The 15,290-nt window shown below is 42.4% G+C and overlaps 1 protein-coding gene across 10 annotated transcripts in view; it reads left to right on the top strand.

Annotated features, from left to right (window-relative positions):
* KLHL3 (kelch like family member 3) overlaps positions 1–15,290 on the top strand; it is a 280,869-nt gene that overhangs the window by 230,099 nt on the left and 35,480 nt on the right. For all 10 annotated transcript variants that reach the window (XM_042936010.1, XM_042936006.1, XM_042936026.1 and 7 more), the window contains one exon: positions 11,890–12,006. In XM_042936010.1, coding sequence (XP_042791944.1) covers positions 11,890–12,006 — 117 coding nt within the window. The remainder of the gene's footprint in view (positions 1–11,889; positions 12,007–15,290) is intronic.

The following is a 15,290-nucleotide window of genomic DNA, read 5'->3' as shown; positions in this document are numbered from 1 at the left end:
AGAGAGAGGGAGAGAGAGAGAGAGATCGCATGCATGAGCAGGGAAGGGGCAGAGAGAGAATCCTAAGCAGGCTCTACACTGTCCCCGCCGACGCTGGGCTCGGACTCATGAACAGTGAAATCATGACCTGAGCCAAAATCAAGAGACGGAAGCTTAACTGACTGAGCCACCCAGGTGCCCCCATTTGGTACATTTTAGGCTGGCAGTTTATTTATTTATTTTTTATGTTTTATTTTTAAGTAATCTTTCTACCCAACATAGGCCTTGAACTCACTACCCCAATGTCAGGAGTTGCACACTCCACCGACTGAGCCAGCCAGGCACTCCCAAGGTTGACAGTATAATTTTGAGGCTTATCATAGAGCAGTGAGATTTGGCCTGAGATTTCTCTTTGGTGAAACCCATAGTTTCATTTTACCTTAATTGATTACATATTGTTAGAAGTTAAATAGCTGGAAGTTTTGACAATTAGATGTTTGTTGTTTGAATGTGAGCTCTTTAGGCTTTGAAAATTCTGTGATCTCCAGGAAATTTGGTGATTTCTACTTCCTTTAGTTACTTTTCATAATATGCAATGTCTTGCATGTGCAATAACTTTTTCTTTCAATATCAAATTATAGTGAACTTATTGGAATATATTTGAAATATTATCAGGGATCTTAATTTAAGCTAAAATTCAACTGTGTTTAATGTTAACACTTGCAGAAAACTGAATTGCACTAGTAACGAAATAACCTGTATTCAGCTGAATCCGTGCTTGAACAGCAAATCAGCTATATTATGACTTCTTTGCCTACAGCCCACAGGGTTCTTTCAGCATATATTAAAAAAGGCAGCCGGATTTCAAATATTAAAATGCAAAAAAACTATGTATCTTAAAATAGGGTGAATGTGGTGTTTTAATAATGATGATTATAAGGGACTGTGGCTAAATCTGGTCAGTTTGCTTGTCGGGAGTTTGAAAGTACAGGTTTTGCAGTCAGAGTGGCTGGGTTCCAATCCTGCTGCCATGGCTCTAACAAGCTGAGTGACTTCGGGCAAGTTATCTGCCTCCCACCAGGATGTATGTACCATTTACAGGCACGGATTTTCTGTCTTATGGTCACTGCCAGTGTAGTATCGGGTTCACGGTAGACACATAAACAAAAACATTTTGTTGGAGGAATGAGTAAAAGATCTTCTCTATGTCTTAGTCTTCTCACCTATAAGAGGGGGTAATGATAGTATAGTATCTTCTAGAGTTGTTCTGAGAATGAAATCAGATGCCACGTGAAAAGTTCTCAGCCCACAGGAAGTGTTCATTCTTGTAAGATATGATTATTGCTGCTATTATTATTGCTGCTATACTGTTACTCCTGCTACTACTGCTGCTGCTGCTCACTGTGGACTGGGGCCTTTCTCAAGGGGAGGCTCTTCCCAGGACCCATAATGGTCTGGGTGGTTGTGTGATCTGGAGCTTGGTACGTAGCAGGGGCTGAGAATGGAGTTGCCTCTTGCTTCCAGGCATTCCCAGGCCCCTTGGCCCTCTCTGGCCTTCTCCTAGGGCTCACATACCATTCCTCCTCCTACATCACTTGTGCCTGCTCATGCCTTTCTCCTCCTCTAGCCTCAAACTCCTTGAGGGCTGCGGGGCTACCTCAGCCATCTCTGTGTCACAGAGCCACCAGAGGCACTGTGGAGGTGCTAAGCAGACACTCCCTGAGGGAATGAAAAGGCAGACTGGAGCTGGACACTGCCCTGAGCCAGCCAAGGTTATAGGAATAATTTTCATATTTTTCCAGAGAAGAGGGACAAATGTGAGAACGAGAGAGGTCAGAGGATACATGGATCTTTGCCATTTTCTCTCCTGTTTTTCCTTCATGTAGTTTTGGAAATTCCTGTTATTTGAGGGAAGACAAAAGGATCTGGTAGGAGTTACAAAATCACAAGTTCTTTAGGTAGAACCCCTCCCACCTCCCTCCCTCCCCCCGACTCCCCACCAAGATAGCGTGAAGGCACCCAGGAGTACGCCCCGCACAGTCACCTGTTGCTTCTACATGGAGGTGTCAGGGGTCAGAGCTAAGCCTGTGAGCAGATAGTCCGTTTATTGTATTCCCCGTTGAGACCCAGAGTTTGGCTGTCACCATGGGCAGCTTCTGTGACCCAGGTAAGCAACCTTCCAGGACAGACCCACTCTAAGGAGAAGAGAGATGACTTTCGAGTTCTAGCGCAGTTTTCCACCAAATTGCTGGTTAGTGGACTTTTCTGAATCTTTGCTTTCTTAGCTGGTAAATACATTTCTACTTCTCAAGAATTCCAGTGCCTTCTTAAGGAACACTAGTGGAGTTTTCAGGGAAATGGCCCACAGTTTAGATACAGGTCAGGAAGAAATTGGTTAGGCCTCTTAAAGAATTAGTGTCAAGTATGTATTATGAGAACTATAGCTTAGGTTCTCTCCATGCGATCACATATTTAATGTGCTGTTGTGTCCTAAAACTGATCAGAAGCCAAATTCTGGTATCTTCTGAAAGTGTTTGGGCCCATGTCTCCCAGGATCATTGCTGTTGCACGTGCTCCTGCCTGAACACCTAGCCTCTCCAGCCAGTGAGGTGGAGGATGCAGGCTGGAGCTCCTTGGCCAGTAAGTTGGACTTGAATGCTTGCTGCCCAGATATTATCCAGTGATTGAGCAGGTGCATCCTGCTGCTGAGCCTGAGCTGTTGGAAGCCCCCCTTGCCCCGCCCCCGCCTTACTATGAGGTCAACAGTTAAGAGTTGCCAGCTTCTCAGCCTGCATGCAACCATCTGGCCTGGTGCTGGCATTACTCCTTTTACTGTTCTCCTTTGGAAAGTGCAATTCAGTGAACACCTATGAGCAGAATACCACAGCACTATGGTCCCAAATCTACCTTGACTGCCCACTGTTCTCCAGGTGCATTTCACGCATTATTTTTTTTTTCAAAGCGACATTTGTATTGAAGTAAGTTCACAGAGACATGACCAAATAAGAAGCACACAGCTCAACTTTTTACAAAAGTGAAATACCCACCTAACTAGCATGCAGATCAGGAAACACTGCCCCCCACCCCAAGAAACATAACTACTATTTTGACTTCTCATGGATCAGTTTTGCCAGTTTTTGAACTTTATATAAATGGAATGCTGGTGAATGTATGCTTTGCTTGTGACTTCTTTTGCCCGGCATAATGTTCAGCACATCATATCTGCTTCTCCCACTAACTCCCAAGGCAGAGACTATTGTCTCCATTTTGCAGAGGAGGAAACTAAGGCATGTTAACAATAAATAGTCTTGTGATTTGAGAGGCGCCTGGGTGGCTCAGTCAGTTGAGTGTCTGACTCTTGATTTTGGCTCAGATCACGATCTCATGGTTTGTGGGCTTGAGCCCTGCATCAGGCTCTACACTGACAGTGTGGAGCCTGCCTGGGATTCTCTGACTCTCCCTCTCTTTCTGCTTCTTTCTCTCTCTTTCACAATAAATAAATAAACTTTAAAAAAATAGCTTTGTGATTTGAAGCTGTGTCTGCCTCCCATGCTCCTGCTGTTTATTAATGCCTGTCTACCCCGACAGGGAGACAGAGGTGAGTGACACTTAGGACTGTTTAAGAGCTTGCAGTCTGGATACAAAACATGTATCCTTATGTGGCTGAGAGAAGTCGTTGCCTGAAATCAGAGTTCAAGGAAAGCACCCTGGAGTGTTTTATTCCACATTGTTAGGTGTGGAAAACATCATAAAAAAGACAATATTGGAGGTAAAACTCGGAGAATAAGAGTGGGATTTTAGGAAGCCATTCAGATTGAAGGGATTACAGGAATACAAATGTGGAAGTTTGGAATGCTTTGTTCTTCTTGGGGGAAAAGTAACCTGTGTGGTGAGAGTCTAGGGTCTTTGGGGGAGGTAGTGGGAGATGAGGCTGGAAATGGAAAGCTTAGGGGGTAATGACTTTCTTCTCTAGGTTACCACCTACGTGCTGTAAAACGGCAGTGTTGTGAGATGTTTGTAGGTATTTAGGTAAAAAAAAAAAAGTTCTCAGGTCTGATACATTTAGGAGACAGTGGCAAAACACAGGAACCAGGTTAAGAAAGTGAAGGACCTGTCAGAGCTTTAACATGTTAATGAGTTTTTAAATCTCTGAAAGAGATTTGTAGGTGTGTATGATGTGTTCTCCAGGCTCATTTGGTCCCAGAACCTCCTTTACTGCAGAATGTCTCCTGCCCCTAGTATTCTGAGGACTGCATTGCATGGTCAGTCTTGAGGCCAGTTTTCTTTGGTTGCCCCAATTATCCAATGATTTATTGTATCCGTTGATTTTCCTTTTTGCAGTTCTTCTCGTTAGTGATGTATAATTTTTGATTGTGAGGCCATCTTCAGAGGATGTTTTATCCATGGGAGTCTGGGTGTGAAGATCCCCCTCTAGGGCAGGTTAACTGGTTTGAAAACTCTTTTTTCTTTCTCTTTTTTTTTTCTTTCTTCCTTCCTTCCTTCCTTTCTTTCTCTCTTTCTTTCTAAAAAATTTTTTTTAATGTTTATTTATTTTTGGAAGAGAGATAGAGCATGAGCAGAATAAGGGCAGAGAGAGAGAGGGAGACACAGAATCCAAAGTGGACTGAGTTGTCAGCACAGAGCCCAACACGGGGCTCAAACTCACGAACTGTGAGATCATGACCTGAGCGGAAGTTGGAGGCTTAACTGACTGAGCCACCCAGGTGCTCCTGGAAACTGTTTCTGTATTCCTTTTTGTCTTGAGTATCCCCTGTACCATCTGGATAATGTCACTTCAGACCCCATATCTGTATGCAGTGTGAGCTTGGGGTTCTCATTTCTTGAAGACATGGTTTTTAACTTCCCAGCTGACAGGAGATGGTGAGCTTCCTTCCCCCCTTGCCATAGCAGATGGGTGGAGTTCATCTAGTGCTGGTCCATGGGACTGCGGGTGGGGTGACACTGTCCATAAGGAGCCTGTGGCCTCGACAGTCTACCTGATAGAAACCAGTTCTGAACCATTCAAGTCCACGTCTGAATCATCCAGGCCTGTGAGCCATTTTGGCCTCAGCTTCCATTCAGCTGATAGACTTGAAGTCTTTCTGATTTAAGGCACTCAGGCATTTCCCTCTTGCTTTTGACTTGCTTTATTATTTTTGTAATATGTCACTTTTGTGTGTTTGGAGCTGTAGGGGAAGATTCCTTCCAACTCTGCTCTATCTACCATATTGACTGCAAGGCATTCTCCATCCCTCTGTCATGCTCCATTCATTTGTAAGATTAATGCCACAAAGTCGTCTTTCAGCTTGCAGGCATTTCTGTCAAACCATTGTGCTTCAGTCCTTCTCCTTCTCCTGTGCAAAGTCAGACTGCATATCTTTATCCTGGATGTAGGCAGGAGTGGAAGGCTGAACAACTTCCCAGCAAAAGGTGATATCACTGTTTTAGTTTTACCATCATTTTTTGTTGTTTGTATGAAGTCAGATATTTTGCAGTGTGCTGCTACAGGAAGAGAACCATATACCCAGCCATTCCTACTTTGACTAATTCATTCTCTCAGTAAATATTTATTGAGTGCTTTCTATGTGGCACATAGTGCGTTACTCACACAAGAGACATTGGTGAACAGATTGGCATAAGGTCCCTGCTTTTGTGGAACTTAAAAATCACATGAGGGAGACAGATTTTATAAAAAATGTACAGAAATAGATTTTATCAAATATGTACAGAAATGAATATACAGGTACAAACTATGAAATGTGTTATGGACGAATGTGCTGTCAAAGTGTTGATTGAAAGCCAGTGGTTCTCATTGCTGCCCTATCACCAATTCACTGGGTAATGTTTGGGCAGACCACTTCCCCACTCTCTGCCTCATTTTTCTCTTTTATGAGTGACTGTAGCTGCCTCCCAGGGCCCTTGCGGGTCTGAAATGAAACAACCAGAAGGAGCTGTGAAGTGCCCTATAAAACCTGAAGATGATGGGACTGTCAGAAAGATGAGTGCAACTGAGTAGCTTTTCTAGAGTCTGGGGAGCCTTCCGACCAGGAAATCGCCCAGCCAGTGGTATGCTGGTAAATGTTTTAACAACTCGCTCTCAAAAAAAAAAAAAAAAAAAAAAAAAAAAATCTGAAAGCCCTGATTTGTTTGCTGATTCATTTGCTAATTTCTATGGTGTAAATATTTCCCTCAAGATTGATTTCAGACTACTGGTGTATGTCACTAAACACCAAGATGGGAAGAAACATGCATGGTGAGCTCCAGCTCCATTGTACCCCTGCTCCTGACTGTCCCTGGTGTGGCATGTGACAGCAAGGCCAGAGTATGGTTCACATTAAGTCCTGTTAAGCTTTAGTTTAAGAACCATCCGAAATCTGACAGAAATCATTCTTGTGTCTAGAAGTGCTGTCTTCTTGATTGAAAATCGTGACAGTGAATTCAGCAAATGCTATTGGCTCTATCTCTGAGAAAGAAAAGAGTATCTAGGGAGGAATGTCCTAAGAGCACGTGGCAGGTGTAATTACGATTATGGGTTGAGGAACATACTTCCCAACTCAGTGGTCTGCCCAGGTTTTCCAACTAATTGTGCCTCTGACATGCAATATTACATAATGTTAGACCTTGGGTTGTTGCATTTGGAGGTGAGTTCACATCCCAGATCCACTACTTCCTGGCACTGTGACCTTGGACACTAACCTTTCTGAGGCTGTTTCCTCATCTGTAAAATGTGAACAGTGATAACCTATTTCACAGGATTTGGGGTGGGTTAAATGAGATCATGCATGCAAAATGCATAGCACTGTGCCTGTTGTTATTAGTTGTTATTAAAATTAGCCTCTCTTAAATCTTAAGTAGCAAATTAAGTCCATGTGAGGAAACCTGTTTTCTTCCCTGATCTTGTCAAAATTGGCTTCTTTTCCTCCATCCTATGCTTTGCTGTGAGTCACCCTCAACTGGACCTTTTTACTTGCCAAGTCACTGTCCTACCTATTTTTAACTTGAGTCCCCATTTCTTGACTCTCAGAACACATTTTGAAAATGGCTGTTAAGTGCCCCAGTGCTCCCCACTCACAGCGTGCAGGTCCAGTATGGCATGGCTGCCTGCATCACTGGGGGCGGGGGTAGAGGGTCAGTTTCATCTGGTGTTCCGGCCAAGGCTTGTGCTTATGTTGAAAGTGTGGGGAGCCAAGGACTATGAAATTTGATTTTTTACATCTTTTTTTTTACCCAGCAACCTTGTAGCTCTCAAGAGATTGGTTTTGGAATATGAAGCAGCAAGGAAATGATGCTCTTTTTGTTTTGTTTTTGTTTGTTTAAAAGTAAAACCCTAAGCGTGGCAGCTGATTATTTCATCCTGGGATCCATAAAAAATATTTTCATCTGTGTAGACATCACTCTGTCCTGTGTTTGAAGCCACAGCGTCTCTGCTTAGGTTTCCTAGACCAGGGATTGACACCATTTTCCTATAAAGCACCAGATAGTAAATATTTTAGGCTTTGTGGGCCATAGAGTCTCAACTCTGCTGTTACAGTGTGAAAGCAGCCACAGACAATATGTAAACGAGTGAGTGTGGCTGTGCTCCAGTAAAATTTTATTTATGAAAGCAGGTGGCAGGCTGAATGTGGCCTGTGGGCTGTAGTCTGCCAGCCACTGCAGTAGGCCTGTGAGAGGCAACTGAGAACAGTAAGTAAGAGAACGAGCACTGGCATTGGGTTCGTGTGGACCCCAGCCCTGCTGCTTTGTGGCCCTGGACTTGGGCGAGTCATTTAATAAGGGGTAAGAGTGTCTGCCCATTGGGCTCTCAGAAGAGTCCAGGGTCGCGTTGTCCATGAAGAGTGTGGTACAGAGCCTCGCACATGGTAAATACTGACTCCTGCTGCTGTTTCCTCTTGCCAGTCCCTTGACAGGAGGGCCTGTTGGGAATTATTTTAGGCACATTAAAGACTAAAGCTAATTGGAAGTTGATTTGCTTACTTATTTTCTAAGCATAAAGTCTCTTTGAAAAAAACACGTGGCCTTCTCTAGCCGCCGAGAAGGTCACTGTTGTTGCCCAGTGCTGTGGCTTTCACAGCTGAGTAGGTAAACAGTGCAACGAAGTGGAACCAGTTAGACAAGTCAAGCCAAAAATAAAGATAAGGTTAATATCAACTCCATTAGACTCAGCTTGCTTTTTAGCTTTTATGACGAAGACTAAGGTGGTTGATAGGGAAGGGCATGGTGAGTAAATCCCACCCACTCTAAGACCGGCAGTGCATTCTTCTGCTGAGCTTTGTCAGCTGGCCACCTGCTCTGTGCCGGCATTGTGCTGGGCAGCAGGAGTTGCAGACTGAGCAGGGAGGGACATGTCTCACCTTGCAAGAGCTCACAGTCTAGTAAAGCGGAGTAGAAGAAAGTTGGATAACCATAACACAAGGCAGAACGGAACTGTGGTTGCCCGCCACCTCATCGGCCAGACTTCTCCAGCTTTTTTTGGTCCCTGGCCTGGCTCTGTCATCCCTGCCCTGATTCCAGTCCCTTCTTACCCAGCCCTGCTCTCTGCTCCAGCCAGGACAATTTCCACTGCCTTCTCACATGCTTATTCTAAACTCATGTGTCCATTCATTCATTAAAAAAATATTTGAGGGGCGCCTGGGTGGCTCAGTCGGTTAAGCGGCTGACTTCGGCTTGGGTCATGATCTCACGGTCCGTGAGTTTGAGCCCTGCGTCGGGCTCTGTGCTGACAGCTCAGAGCCTGGAGCCTGTTTCGGATTCTGTGTCTCCCTCTCTTTGACCCTCCCCTGTTCATGCTCTGTCTCTCCCTGTCTCAAAAATAAATAAAAATGTTTAAAAAAAAAATTTAAAAAAATATTTGAGTGTGTATTATTTGCCATTGAAAAGACAAGGTCCGTCTTCTCATGGATTTAAAGGCTATTTGGAGTAATACAGAGTGATCTGTTACAAACTGATGCTATCAGGGTGGGGGATAAAGCTCTCTCAGATTTAATTTTAAAAAATGAACCAGACAGGGAGGATTTCCATGGTGTGTGTGTTTATGTTTGTGCACATATAGGTTATATTTTACAGAAATGAGAGCAGACTGTATGCACATACTGTCCTTTTCTTTCTGTTCCATTTTCATTTAGCTTTCCTTCCGTTCCCTTTCTGATCGATTCTTTGCCTATTTTGAGTATACCCACCCTGACTTAAGTATATATTTAGGAAATAGGTTCAAAGCATCATTAACATATTAATACACAGAAATATTGTCAGAGTTAGAAATATTAGAGAATTTTTTTCTGTGAGTTAGTTTCCATTTCAACTTTATGCCACATTGTAAATTTTGTTGTCATATTTTTCCTTTTCCCTTAGAATTTCTTTTCCTTTCCCCTCCGCTTTTATTTTGAAAAATTTCAGACCTATATTAAAGTTTGAAAGTGTGTACATTCATATACTCTTTACTTAGATTCACCAGTTAACTTTTTGCTTCATTTGTCTTTTCTCTCTACATATTTAATCTTTTATTCTGCTGAACTATTTGACAATAAATTGCAGACATTGTAGAATTTCCCCTCTGGTATTTGAGTATGCACCTCCTAAGAACAAGGAAATTGTCTTTTTTAGCCATAAAACCATTATCATACCAAAGAAATTCAACACTAATACAATGATGTTAGCTAATACCTAGTCAGCATTCACATTTTCTAGCAGTCTCAAGACAGTCCTTTATAGATTGTTCCTTTTAAATCCATGATCCAATCAAGGATCATGCATTACATTTAGTTTTCAAGACTTTAAATCCACTTAATCTAGAACTATCTCCCTGTCTTTTTTTATCTTTCATAATATTAATGGTTTTGAAGAATCCAGGCCAGCTGTATTGCAGAATGTTCCAAACATGGAATTATCTGATCTGATTGTTTCCTTGCTATTAAGATTCAGGTTAAACATTTTAGGAAGAGACTACTCTAGGGGATGCTGTATCTGCTGTATCCTTGCCATTAAATCACGATCAAGAATGTGATGTAAGTTAGTCCTGTTATTGTTGGTACTAACTTAGATCACTTATCTGTCAAATTTCCCCATTTGAGGCTGCCCCTACCCCATGTAATGAGTAAGTAATCAGCGAGGTGATACTTTGAAAACTGTGTCGTGTTCCCCAACAGTTTTTTGCACAGTGATTCGAGCATCTACTGATGAGCTTTACTCTATCAGTTATTAATTGGTGGTTGCAAAGTAATGTTTTTGTCATTTCTTCTACCTTTATTAGCTGGTGTTTGTCTGTGAAGAAGAGCCTTACACATTTTTTAAAGTATCCTTATGGGATTCATGGATTCCTTTTTGTTCATTATGTTATGACCCATTACTGTCTTTCTCTTTAAATTTTTTTTTTATTTTACATTTATTTATTTTTGAGAGACAGAGAGAGACAGAGCATGAGCAGGGGAGGGGCAGAGAGAGAGGAGACACAGAATCCAAAGCAGGTTCCAGGCTCTGAATTGTCAGTACAGAGCCCGACGCGGGGCTCGAACCCACAAACCGTGAGATCATGACCTGAACTGAAGTCAGACACTCAACCAACTGAGCCACCCAGGCGCCCCTGTCTTTTTGTTTTAACTGAGAATATTTTAAATTGAGTTATGACTTACAGTGAAATTTATAGATATTAAGTATACAGTTTAATTAGTTTTCACAAATGCATATGTACATGTAACTCCCACCCTATCGAGATACAGAACGTATCCATTACCCTCCCTGCCAAATTTCCTTTGGCACCTTCCCAGGGATTCTCCCACGCCACCTCAGCAAGAAGCATTAATCTGATTTCTTCATTATTCTCTTTGATGTTTATATTATCCCAAATGTTGACAATGAAAGCCTCATCTGTTGGCTTTATGTCCATTTGACATGTCCATCGTAATCTTTGAGCACTTTCTTGGTTTCTGGCGTAAGAAGGTGTTTTGTTTTATTCTTTTTACCAGCTGAAAATATCCGATAGTATGTATACTAGTTAAATAATTTCTCCATTAGTGAGCTTTAGGTTGTTTCCTTTTTTATTTTATTACAGAAATGCCGTGGCAAACATCCTGGAACACATATGCTTGCCCCACTTTTGTGGGTATTTTTGTAGGCTGGATCCCTAGAAGTGTTATTTCTAGGTCAAAGAGTGTGCACATTTAAGTCTATGAGTGATATTGCCAAATTCTTCCTTCCCCTCTTAAAAAGCTGTGTTAATTAAGTTTCCAGAAATAGTGCCGGTTTCCCCGCAGCCTTATCAACATTGAATTTTATCTGTCTGTGTGTGTATGGTGGTGTAGGATTTGATTTTGGACTTATTTTTGAGGAAGGTGAACATCCAAATAGGAGAGCCTCCTTTTTGGTTCCAAGCCCAATTTTCATTTATATAAAAATGAAATCTCTCCTTAAGGGAGAGGTTAAACCAAGGAGAAATTTTTGACAGAAATTCTCTGTCATTCACTGTCATCCTCACCATTACAGCCAACTTTTGGCAAATGTATTCTTACTGTTTCTAGTCTGCGTTAACTGAATATGGGAGATAAAGGAAGATAGGGTGTGAGGGGCATGATGGCATTGCCCCAAGGCTTCTGGTTTTCTTAAGCAGTCTTTATAAAATTTGGTCCAGAGTTACTATGGATTTCTATCTTTAAATAGCCATTGGTACTGGATTTTTATTTGCAACGATCCTTGATGATTCTGTATTTGGGGTAGCAGGTTTATTATAACGTGTATGTGTGTGATATCACTTTGATGTCAGCTAGTAAACAAAATCTTTCCATTTTTGTTTTATTTTAAATAGTGAACCTTAGGTTAACCACTTTGTAGATGATTTGGACTTTTTTTTTTTTCAAGTTGAAGAAATTGTTTGAGAGCTGTTGTCTCTGCTACAGTTACTTGTGTTGATTATCTTCATAGGTATTTGAAGCAGTGATTTCATGGATCAATTATGAGAAGGAAACCCGTTTAGAGCACATGGCAAAACTGATGGAACATGTCCGTCTCCCTCTCTTACCTAGGGATTACCTGGTCCAGGTGAGTGCTGTGTGAAGCACCACATGCTTTCCTTCAGTGGGCAACCCTGGATGTATGGGGTGGTTGGAGAGTTTATGGGTATTTTACACAGGCTGAAGGCACCAACCCACTGGCTTAAGTGTGAGACATGGTAATGTAAAGGTTTTTTTTTGTTTTTAATTTTTATTATTGAGGTATATAGTTGACATACAGTGTTATATTAGATGGTAGTGTGAGGTCTAAAAGCGTAAGTTTGAGAATAAGACACTTAGGTTTTAGTTCTCGCTCTTCTAGTTGTTAGCTTTGTGTTTTTATTTTACCTCTTCAAGTCATAGTTTCTTCTTTGCTGGAAGGGATATTATGGTAGAGCCCAGCAGGATTATTGTGAGGACCAAAGGAGTTGTAAATATGTAAGTCAGGTGTTTAGCATGGAGCTGGTCCTAAAAAATGTTCACTAGAAGTTAGTTGCTTTTATTGTAGAGGACCTAAGCAAGAAGGGTCATTTCCACAATGTTTCTGTATTCTCTTTGCCTTCATGTTAGGCAAGTTGGAGCCCAATTCAGGACTGTAAAAACCGACCTTTCACAGGTACCTAGGATATGTGTTGCTTTGACTTCCTCTAAGATGAAAGAAAAATTAAGAATGATGGGGTGCCCCTACAGTGCCACATATTTTCTTATTTAATCCTTATAACAACCCTGTGAGGCAAAGATAGATAACCCTCTTTTTACAATTTTGGGCCTTGAGGTTTATAGAGGTTTAGATTTATTGGGGAATAGGTGGCAGGGTCAGGATTCAAATCCAAGTCAGTCGACCCCGAAGCACCTGCCTTCCACTATGCAGGCTGCCCCCTTTAATACTCTCTGTTCTGTTTATCCATTGGCATTAGATACACTTATAAGTGAGCAAAGAGTAAAACTTAAATATATGAGCAAAACAAAACACCGAGGCAGTAGGCCAGCCCTCATCTCTTTCCAGAAGTTTCTGGAGGGAATGGAAGGTGTGAAGCAAGGATAAGAGAGGAGGCTCAGCATCCCAGCAGCCTAGCTCTGTCACTTCCCAGCCATCTAACACTAGGCAAGTACTCAACCTTTTTTTTCTTTAAGTTTAGTTATCTATTTTTTGAGAGAGCACAAGTAAGGGAGAGGCAGAAAGAAGGAGAGACAGAATCCAAAGCTGACTTTGCATCATCAGCCCAGAGCCCAGTGCTGCACTCGAACTTAGGAACTGTGAGATCATGACCTCAGTTGAGACCAAGAGTCAGATGCTTAACTTACTGAGCCAGCGCAGAGCCCCACGCAGGGCTCCAACTTACAAAACCATGAGTTCACGACCTGAGCTGAAACCAGGAGTCAGACGCTTACCCGACTTGAGCCACCCAGGTGTCCCAGTACTCAACCTTTCTAAACCTCAGTCTTCCCATCTGATAAAAATAGCACCTGTCCTTATAGGGTTGTTTGGGGGTATAATGAGATAATCCATTTAAAGGCTGCATCTCTATGTGAGCGAATGCTAGCTGGTACTACAGCTGTTTTGACGGTCATGGATGCTCTTGGGAATAGCGGGAGAAGTTTCTATCCTCAAAAGCCCTTGTAAAGTCCTCAGCTTGTGACCCTGTTGACCACAGGTCGAAGGGGTCAGTGAAATGTTCTGTGAATCTCTGAACCTCAGTCCTTCTCAGGTGCTGAGGCATATACTCGCCAGCCCTTATGTGTGCCCTGCATTTTATACTTTGGATGGTACTACTGCCCCCTGGTGGCAGCATATCCTTCTTGAAAAAAAGGTTCCCCTAAGCAGAGGGACTGAAGGGGCCTGAGATCCCAGTCTCAGAATCCAACCTCCTACTGTACTGTGGGAAACTGACCAAAGGTAAACATGGACATCTGGCCTCCAGCACAGGCTCACTTCCACAAGAAGGGCTATCTGTGGACCTGGGTTCCAGGGAAAATTAAAGAGGCCTTTGAGACCCCTGGTCACAACCTCAATCCGGTGTCCACAACTCAAACTTAAAGATGTTAGAAAATAGTTCTTGGGTCATTATGGCAAAGTAGGGATTAGATCTGGAGAGGAAGGGGGTCAGAGGCAATGGGCATGAGCACTGTTGTGTGAGAATCCCCCTGCTGCTTTTAAAGGACTGTCTTTAGAACACCTCTGGAAGAGGTTGTCTCAGTAAACCTCAGTTGACCTTGAAACTTTGAAATAGTATAACCCTCTGGGGTTGGCTGATCTTGGTGGGGGAGGACGTAGGAAAGTCTTGGGCAGACCTGCACCAACAGTGACTTCTGGGGAAGGTGGTTTTGTTTGTTTGTTTTTGATAGCTAACATTTATTAGTCTTTATTAAATACTTTGAAATATTGTAGAGTGTAATGTTATATCTTAAAACTTTTTAGTTGTGATTATATATATATGTGTGTGTGTGTGTGTATATATATATATATATATATATATATATAAAACATAAACTTCATCATTTTGACCAGTTGTAAGTGTACACTTCAGTGTGTTAATTGTATTCACCATGCTGTACAACCATCACATACCCATCCTTAAAACTTTCATATCACCCCAAATTGAAACTCTGTATGGTGAAGCATTAAATCTCTGGGAGAACTTCTCATTCAAGCTGAATGCACCTTTGGGAGAAGTAGCTGTTTATGCATTTCACCTTCCTTCTGAGATTTGTAAGAGATCTTCTCTCTTACTTTTTAATTTTTTTAACCGATCCTAAAAGCTTATGACTTGTCCCAACTTGGGTCAGTCCCTTAGTGTGGGTGGGGGGGATTAGGGAAACCTTCCCCCAAAATGGAGTGTTCCTGGGGATCACTTTGGGGAAGGAGGTGCCCATTGGTGAGAGAGGCCCTGTCATACCAGTCCTTCTTTTCCTGCCAGCTCCAATGCTACCCATTAGGTGATGGCCTGGCCACATTTCCATTGATAGCTACAGGTGAGACTCAGTCAGCCCTTGTGCATGACCAGCTTGAGGGCTGAGATAATTGAGATGGGGAGGCCATTCTCTTTCTTTGACTGGACTTGAGTGCCTCAGGGTCAGAACCCATTTCTTGTTCATCTTTTTCTTCCTGGAGTCCAGCACTGGGCTATCCGACAATGAGACGTTCCATCATCGTTAGCTATTGAATCGAATTGATCTCTCCTGATAGCACCTAAATACTCCAGCAAAGAAAACATGAAGTGGCCTCTGAAGACCATACTACCCCTTACAGATAAGCCACAGAGCAATTGACCCAGGCCACAGGACAGAGATTTGAGAATTGAGCACTTGCATGGTTTCACCCTTGGTGTTGCT

This window comes from Panthera leo, chromosome A1 (genome assembly GCF_018350215.1).
Source record: "Panthera leo isolate Ple1 chromosome A1, P.leo_Ple1_pat1.1, whole genome shotgun sequence".
NCBI lineage: Eukaryota > Metazoa > Chordata > Mammalia > Carnivora > Felidae > Panthera > Panthera leo.
This window is presented reverse-complemented; position numbering and strand designations above follow the sequence as displayed.